Here is a 9,521-nt window from a genome sequence, read left to right as displayed (position 1 = left end):
GCCCTCTAGTTCTGTTTCACTTCAGTCACTAAAAAAATTGTAGCTGTATTTTGAACTGCAACTCTTGCATCCTCTAAATCCATCAATCTAACTCCCGAACCGGCTAACTGATAAAGTTCATGAGCTAACTCCCTTTTCTGAGGCTACAAGTAAGCTAACCTCCCCCATGGACTTACGACTGAGAGTATCAGCTAGAATATTAGCTTTACTTGGATGATAAAGAATTTCAACGTTATAGTCTTTTAAAAGCTCTAACTACCGTCTCTGTCGCAAGTTCAACTCCTTCTACTTAAATATGAACTGGAGGCTATTATTATATATATAGATATCAACATAAACGCCATAGAGATGGTACCTCCAAATCTTCAGTGCATGAATAACCGCTGCTAGCTCCAAGTCATGTGTAGGATAATTTTACTCGTGCTTCTTCAACTGTCTGGAAGCATAAGAAATTACCTTTCTGTGCTGCATCAGCACACAACCTAGGCTAATCCAAGAAGTGTCACAGTAAATAACATAATCATCGGATCCCTCTGGAAGTGTAAGAACTATAGTTGTGATCAACCTCTCTTCAACTCCTGGAAACTCATCTCACATTCATCAGACCACTGAAATTTGTCTGCTTCGTGTGTTAATCTAGTCAGTGGCACTGCAAGGAAAGAAAACCCTTCTACGAACCTCCTGTAATATCCTACCAAACCCAAAAACTACGTACCTCAGTTTGCGTCGTAGGTCTGGGCCAATTCTTCACTGCCTCTATCTTCTGACCATCTACTTTGATGCCCTCTGATGATACTATTGATGAAACATTTGACTGTCATCAAGTATATGCTCGTCTCCAATTAGACTACAGTTGGGGATATTAAAGATATCTCAAAAGAGATAGGCTCGGATGTGTCCAAGATACGTGTCAAACTACAGAAGATAGTAGCAAATGCAGTGAGATCCTTGAGTGAAGTTCACGACAGAATTGACGGAATTTTCCTCACCATTAATGCCATCTTCTTCCGCCTCAAGGACGCAATCTACAACACTCTTATATATTTTCTGTGTCCTAATGTGTTTATTGGATATTTAAGATAATTTTTTGGACTGGCAATCAAGTCATCTGGTTGTAATCCCTAGGACAATTACTTTTGCTACTACATGCCTAGATAATTATATATCCTTTCTACATGATATTTTTTATGTCCTTGATTATCTTTTGTGCTTTTTGATTGATGCCAGAGGGGGAAAAGTAAAGAATCATATGTAGGGGAGCTGACAACTACGCAATGCGCTGATTACTCTGAGATGGAGTTAACTAGGTGACTAATTTGTCCAAATAGGGGGGGTTAACTAGCTTAGGGGGAGTCGACTACTAGCATTAACAGGGAAGTACAATAAGTTATTATGTCATCATCAAAAAGAGGGAGATTTTTAGATCTTAGTTTCAATAATAAAAAAATAACCTTGTATTCATTATAGGTACCCAAGTTGAAGTAACATTCAAGACAAGAATCAAAGCAAAAAAAAAAGGAAAAAGAAGATCGTCGCTAAGTATAAAATATCTACAAAAGGAAGCAATCCAAGATGTTTAAGGAAGGAAAATCAAATCTGCAAATTTGAGTTGAAGATCATGCCTAAAGGATCACACGAATCATCAATCAAGTCTTCAAGAGGAACAAAGTGTCAAGCCTGAAGATCCGCTCGAATTATCAATCAAGCTGATCACGCCCAACTATGCCTTGTAAAAAGGACTAAGCGGTCGCTGCAAATATAATCAGGTTCAAGTCCGGAGTCGAATCCCACAGGGAACTAACCTATTTACTACAAGTTTTAGCAATACCAATGATAAGCTCAGACAATTTTCGGATGCAAGATTTTTAATAGAGCATAAGTGGAATTTATTTATCTACTGAAAAATAACAACAAAATTAGCAATAATCAAGAATAAGGTTGAATTCAAAGGTAAAAGGATCTAGGGCTATTGATTTCCCCAATTGCCGGACTAATTCCTGACACGTTATCTATAATCTCGCCGTAATACTCTATGAGGATTATGAGTTCCGGGCTACCGTAATTATCTCTTGATCAATTACGATAATTTACTAGAAGCATTCTCTCGAACTACTCTAGTTAACAATTTATGCAACTCAGAATTATCCCACCAAAGCTTCGTTACCTCTAACCCCGCTTTTAAATTCAAGTAATTAATCTCTTAACTTACCCGAAAGTGGTGTTGTTCAACAACAATATAATCAAGTGTTCTTTCTCAAGCAACACAAGGTAACTAAACATGATTAATCAAGGGCCCTTTTAATTAATCACAACACAACACATAGTTGAACAATCATAGAATAAGAACAGCTCAATTATATCTAAACATAGTCAAAACTTCATCCAGCAATTGGTCCCATCAGCCCTAGATGATGGGTTTAGCTACTCATACTAATAGATAAAAAATCACTATAACAATTCATAATCAACAATGGAAGTAAGAAGAAGAAGATGAAAACTCTTAGAAAATTCTCCGCCTTCTCTCCTTTGTTCTTACCTCCAAAATCTCCTAAAAATAGCTCCCTTCTCTTATGGGCAAATTAGGCTTCATATAGGTTTAGGTTAGTCGCCTTGAAAATTACATAATTGCCCCTGAGTAGTTGGCCTCCGTCCGCCCGTCCGCGGCCGCGAATTCAACCGCGTATCCTACCGCGGATTTTAGCCAGTGTTCTGTTTCTAGTGCGCGGTCCAATTCGCGGTCAACTCCATGGCTGCACACCTGGAGGGGACTGTAATACCCCAAAAAATTTTGAGGTATTTCAGTGTAAAGTCCCGTAAATTTCGCAAGTGAATTCAAGGTTTCGTGGTGCCGGAGTAGGCTTACGTGTTTGAGGATGGTATCTCGCAAGCTCGCCGCGGTTCGGACTTTTTGGGTTGAACAATGCACCGGAAAGTAAAGAAAATTTTTTGGCAGAAAAGCGTGTTTATGCGGTCCATTATACGACCGCATAATCACTCTGCGGGCCGCATAATGGCCGCAGAAGTGAGCAGGAGAAGGCCAGTCTGGGGGCAATTATGCGGTCGGCTATGCGACCGCATAACTGTTATGCGGTGTATTATGCGATCGCATAACAGTTATGCGGACCGCATAGTGACCACATACACGGGCAGATTTTTGATCATTTTGGTCTGTAATTATGCGACCGATATGCGGTCCGCATATCCATTATGATGTCACATATGCGACAACAGAACCTGTTCTGGAGCTCCATTTTGGGTTTTTAAAACCCGATCCTACTTCGTTAAATACACGCTTTGGGTCATTTTTGAGCAAAAATTGGATGTTTTAGAGAGAAGGGAGAGTGTTTTAGAGAGAGGAAAACCCTAGGCTAATTATTCATCAAGTCTTGCTCAAATCTTGGAAGATTAACAAGGAAAACCCACAAGTTCTTCATCTAAGAGGTAAGGTTCCATACCCTAGTTTTCAATTTCGAATTTGGGTAGAAGATGGTTAATTAGGAGTATGATTCATGGGTATGAGATTATTATTTATACATGTATTTACCAATAAGAATTGTGGAAAGATTGTTGAGCTGAAATAAGTAAGGATTGGGTTGTGGAGTGAAGGAAATTTTGTAGGAGAACCTTGTGGTTAAATTTGCACACCTAGTGTGTGATAAAATGATCAAATAAGCTGAGACCATGAATATATTCCTAATTATGGTTAAATTTTGTTATGTATCAAAATAGATCGGGATTGCTAAGAATTCTGGATCATTCTAGAGTTAAGGAAGCTCGATTGAGGTATGTTGGCTAAACTTTGTCTCTTGGAATTGAATTCCATAATGTTTCCTTAAGTTTCAAAGTATGGGTTACGTATTAAAAGGTTATAGCTTTGAGTCGTGTTTCAATGAAAGATAGTATGCCAAATTGTGTGAGAAAATCTCAATATTCTTAAGACTCTTAATTGCTCATATGTGTACCTAAAGTCTTGATTTGGAAATGTCTTATTGTTGATAATCTATAAAGATGGTTGGAAGTGAAATAAGTTAATTGGGGATATAGAGTGTGGCCAACGTGCCAAGAATTTAAGTTATGATTATGTCTAGTAGTGCAAATGATTTGAGAAGATGCGATAAAGAATGCGAAATGAGCCTAGACTCAATTGTTTAAAAATGACTTCGAAGATAGAATTGTCTAAAAGCTTTTGTACTAAATTCATGCCCATTAGTGGCTGCTTTAACTAATGCTTTGATTTATAAATATATCCAGTGTGATACGAGTTCTATATACTCATGTGTTGAAATTGTACATTGTCATTTTTGGGGAAGAGTATTGCAAGAGTAAATGGTGTATTGACTGTTTATGATTTTTCATGTGTGTTTCCATTGTTGGTTGGTATGCCTCATTCTTTGGGAAGAAACCATTTGTGTTTGAAGTTTCCATTTCAAATGGATTTGAAGTATATGATTTCTGAAATATACTATATGTTGATACTTGATGGTGATCTTTGAACTTGAAAGAGGTGAAAGTGTGGAATATGAAATACGGCCATCGTGCCAAGAATAAAGAATCTTGTGAATGGCCTAATGAGCCAAGGAAATATTGTCGTTGTGAATGACTGGAAATTACTAATGAGAATTCATACAATGTGAAAGATGTTGAGGTGAGTATAATTGTGTTTATGATATTTCTGTTTGCAAATCAAATCAAAACTATTTTTGGGAGCATCATTAACAATACCGAGGAAGGGTGGGTCATAAGGCCCATACCTGAAACTACACGTGCCTGTGTAGGGGTGGATTGGGATTATTCCCCTTATTTGGGATGAAATTGGAATCTTTGGAAATTGTGATATTATTCTCCTTAATTGGGATGAAACTGGAACCTTTGTGGATTGAAAAAGTCAACACATACGGCATATGTGGGAAGGTGGCCTAACTGATCGGGTGCAGATCAGACGCCATATTGCGCATATGGTGGTACTACTCTTGGTAACAACTTTCTTTCACATCACATGTCAAACCACATTGTTTGTGGGGAGATGGCCTAGCCGATCGGGCGTGATCGGACTCCGTGCTAACAAAGACGGTGGTATATCGGTGCTAATGATCTCCCAACCAAAATTATATATGAAGTTCGTATTTTGAAAATTATTATGTTTTAACTGGACGTTGGATATTGTTGATTGTGACTTGCTGTTTCTATGTGTTGCCTTTTCTTATATGGGCATTCTATTTTGAAAGAGGATTTTTAGCTATACATACTAGTGCTATTCGACAGTACTAACATCCCTTTTGCCAGGGGCACTGCATCTTTAATGGATGCAGGTGGTTCTTCAGCAGGCGACATTGATCAGTGATAGAAGTACACTCTTTTCAGCTGATTTGGTAAGCCCCACTTCATTTCGGGGTCATGTATCTTTTGTTTCTCATGTACTGTGTTTTGAGGTATAGCCGGGGCCTTGTTGCCGGCATTTCCATATTATTCTTCTATTGTACTTAGAAGCTCCATAGACAGGTTGTGGGTTATGGTTGATGTTGGGAATTGAACTAGAATTGTTGGTACTTGGAAATTATGTTTTTCATTAATTCTATAAACTCGTAATGTTTTGAAAATTATGAATGAAGCTACTAATGGGAATGAAAAGGAAGTTGTTAATAAAATCTTTTCAGTGATTGATTAATGGAGTACATCTCCTCTTTATTCATGGATGAGTTTGGGTAGAAGGAAGTCTAATAGGCTTGCTCGGCCAGGTTCTCTCGGTTGAGCGCCGGTCGCGCTCCCTTAGTTTGGGGCGTGACAAGGACCTCCCCGCTTGCTTTTCTCGCTCCTTTTCGACCGAGCTAACCTTCGATTGGCCTTCCACACTCCATATTAACTCCAAAAAACTCTTTAGCTTCCTCCTAGCTCGGAGTGGCTCCTGCAATGCATAAAATTCTTAATTAGAGCATTTTGTTATCTTTTAGCATTCAAATATCGATAAATTGCGGCTAATTTAGAGTATAGATAGTGTCTAAATTGCATAAATATAGCCTACTATCAACACCCCACACTTAAATCATTTCTCGTACCCGAGCAATCAAACCACACTCTATAGAGGCCTAACTTTACTGAGCGACTTCCCTAACTCGTCACACCAAGAATATTTTACATAGTTTGAGTATACATTAGTGAAACATCTATACCTCAAGAGTAGACTCCCGCGAGCCACGCAATATTCCTAACTGACTTACTTACTCTATTCAGAGGTCCAGACTTACCTCTCCTTCGTGAATCAAGTGCATGCTCACTACAAAAGAGACTCATTCCACAATCAATAAAATTCACGCATACTGAGGAACTTCAAAATAAACAGAATTCACTCACCCTCAGAAATGATATTCTTGTGCCACAGAAAATGCTCCACAGGCTAACCCGTAGTGTACTACTCTACTAATTGAGCTTGTTCAGTCTAGGATCAAGTAGGACTTTATTTGGCTATAGTGTAGGCTACAGGTCGGGTAGGATATATTTGGACATAATAGTGACTACACCTCCCCAAATACTTTAATACATATATTTTATAATCAAGCCCATACTTAAGTTAAACCAGTATTTCCACCTTCAACACCACGTAAATTACCCCATACTTCATTGAGCACAGTCACCTTAAAAACCACCACAGAATATTACTTATCAACATAATACACTATTAACACATGGTACTTTTTTTTTAATAAGGTGCACCTTTCTCCTAATTTCCCTAGTTCCACTCAAAAGCCCCCACCAACTACCCTACACTTTATCCTTTATAGATTCATAGTAATTCAAGTGCTTACGAGAGGTAAAGGGTTCAAAAAGATGGTCAATTCAAACAAGGGATAAGGCTTGTAATGTGGTTGCTAAGAAAACAGGATTACAGGCTCAACGGGGTTAACTACAATACATAGCAAATAGGTAGGTGAAATATGTATATATATGGTTCAACAAAGAAATGCCTATATCACTTCCCAGACTAACAAGACTACTATTTTGCTTTGTAGACACACAGGGCAAGTTCTAGGCATCAAATGTCGTGCACAAAACACAACAAGCCTCACACACATGGCACATGCCTCACTCCAGATCGGATCATCAAACATTTAGATCAGAGTACTTAAGCCAAATTAAGAACATACATTTTAAGGCATTCTTACAAGAGTCAACATAGCGTCACACTAAGTACCCGCTCTATTTAAGGCATTAAGAAGTTAAGAGATCCTATTCTAATCCTGCCCATAGCCCATAAGTTCCTAACTAAAAAATAAAAACTAACTACACCCGGTTCAAATGAAACTCTTGAAAACAAACCGTGGTTTAAAGAAAAACCAAGGGGGAATAGATAAACTACTACAAAAGAAAATCCACACCCACCGCACCATTTTTTTACTTTTAACAATTTTTTTATTTTTTTTTCTTTCGACTTTAGTCCCTCAAGAAACCCGTCCAATGATATCCATCGTCAGGACAAGTCGAAAATGATTTATGTAAATAAACTACGAAACTATTCTACATACAACATACAACAAAGTATCCCTCACCCCACACTTAAAAAGATGACATGTCCCCATGTCATACAAATTAAAGTAATGCGAGGTAAAGGAACTTCCCTGGTGGATCAGTCTTGATCGGAGACAGTGCCAGGGTCAAGATGACACGCCCTCCCCAGCGCACGCAGCCAGCCCATGATTTTCTTTTCTGACTTCGCATTTTGGGTGGCCAAGGCATTAACTCTAGCCCCCAATTCCGTGACGGAAGTGCTTAGCCCTGCCATATCTTGTTCTAAGGCTGTCATCCGTGTACTCCGTCTGACCTGGGATGGTCCTTCAGCCGCTGCAGCTTGTTCCTGTGGGGGTGAGGAAGGTCCAACCTCCTCCTGCCCTTCATCACCCTCCTCCGGCGCATTAGCATCGTCACTATGAGTTGCCCCAGGTGCCACCGGGTCTTTCCCGATGGTCACTTTGTCTGCCCGGAACTTTGCTTCTTTCTTCACCATGCCATCAGCATTTGGGTTCTCAGGAACCCTTGCTGCCCGGCACAATCTAGTGACCACATAGGGGAAAAAAGAACCCATACCTCTTCTGTGGTGAATGGACGAACATCTCATATTGAATAACTTGGGCCACATCAAAATCGTGGCCAAAGCAACAGATCAAGGCAGCTCTCGGACCATTTACCTCCGTGGTGTTGTGGGACGGTAGCAAGTGACTATAATGATATACAACCGGCACTTTCCTTCAAAAGTGAGTGAGGCACTTTCCTTCAAAAGTGAGTGAGTGATGATATACAACCAGCACTTTCCTCCTCTTCTCCACTCAACCAATCGCCAATCTCCGGGTTAATTTCATCCCCTGAATCCTTCCGATGCGCATAATTTTATCTCCGCACATTAGTAGATCGGTCAATGCCGTTCAAAATCAATTACATAAACAAGAGTAAAGAAATATAATGGGTTGCCTCCCAAAAAGTGCCTGAGTTAACGTTGCAGCATGACGATTTACAACAAAACATGGGTTGCCTCCCAGGAAGCGCCTGATTTAACGTCGCGGCATGACGCAGGCTTTCATTATTACTCTTCGCTCGCGTATTGGGGCTCTTCCAAAGATATCACCACTCTATCCCCCTTTTCTTTGACCATTCCAAGGTAATGTTTCAACCTTTGCCCATTCACTGTGAACTTATTTGTCCCATCTTCGGATTCAATTTCTACAGCTCCACTTGAGAACACTTGCACCACTCTGAAGGGTCCTGACCATCGGGACTTTAACTTACCCGAAAACAATCTCAATCTCGGGTTGTATAACAACACTAGTTCTCCGGGTTTGAAGTTCCGCTCTAGAATGTGCTTATCATGCATCATTTTCATCCTTTTCTTTGTACAATCTTGCATTCTCAAATGCATGGAACCTGAATTCCTCGAGGTCATGTAACTCAGTGACTTTGCTGGTGCTTGCGGTCTCCATATCCAAATTCAACTGCCGCAGTGCCCCAAGGGCTTTATGTTCGAGCTCCATCGAAAGATGGCATGCGTTTCCAAATACCAACTTGTATGGTGACATACCTATTGGAGTTTTAAATTTTGTGTGGTACGCCCATAATGCATCATCCACCTTCTTTGCCGAATCAGTCCTTGTCGCATTCACTGTCTTGGTCAGGACACTTTTGATTTCCATGTTAGACACTTCAACTTGCCCGCTCGTCTGTGGGTGGTAAGGTGTGGCTACCTTATGGCAAACTCCATACTTTTCCAACAGTCGTGCAAACGCTCTATTGCAAAAATGGGTTCCACCATCACTGATTATAGCTCTCGGGGTGCCAAAATGTGTGAAGATGTTTTTCTTTAGGAAGCCTGTCACCCCTTTTGCATAATTGGTTGGGAGAGCCATCACTTCGACCCATTTGGAGACATAGTAAACTACTACCAATATGTATTTGTTACCATACGAGCTGACGAAAGGCCCCATAAAGTCAATCCCCCACATGTCAAAAACCTCCACCCCTTGAATTGTAGTCATCGGCAT

General features: G+C 39.9%; 1 protein-coding gene across 1 annotated transcript; it reads right to left on the bottom strand.

Moving 5' to 3' along the window:
- Window positions 1-8,849: 8,849 nt before the first annotated feature.
- On the bottom strand, window positions 8,850-9,521 carry LOC138901468 (uncharacterized). The gene has a single exon (XM_070189235.1). It carries the CDS (start codon window positions 9,519-9,521, stop codon window positions 8,850-8,852), a length of 672 nt encoding a protein of 223 aa, XP_070045336.1.

The sequence above is a fragment of the Nicotiana tomentosiformis genome, chromosome 11 (genome assembly GCF_000390325.3).
Source record: "Nicotiana tomentosiformis chromosome 11, ASM39032v3, whole genome shotgun sequence".
Classification (NCBI taxonomy): domain Eukaryota; kingdom Viridiplantae; phylum Streptophyta; class Magnoliopsida; order Solanales; family Solanaceae; genus Nicotiana; species Nicotiana tomentosiformis.
The sequence above is the reverse complement of the archived record's forward strand: the minus strand, read 5'-3'. Positions and strand labels throughout refer to the sequence as shown.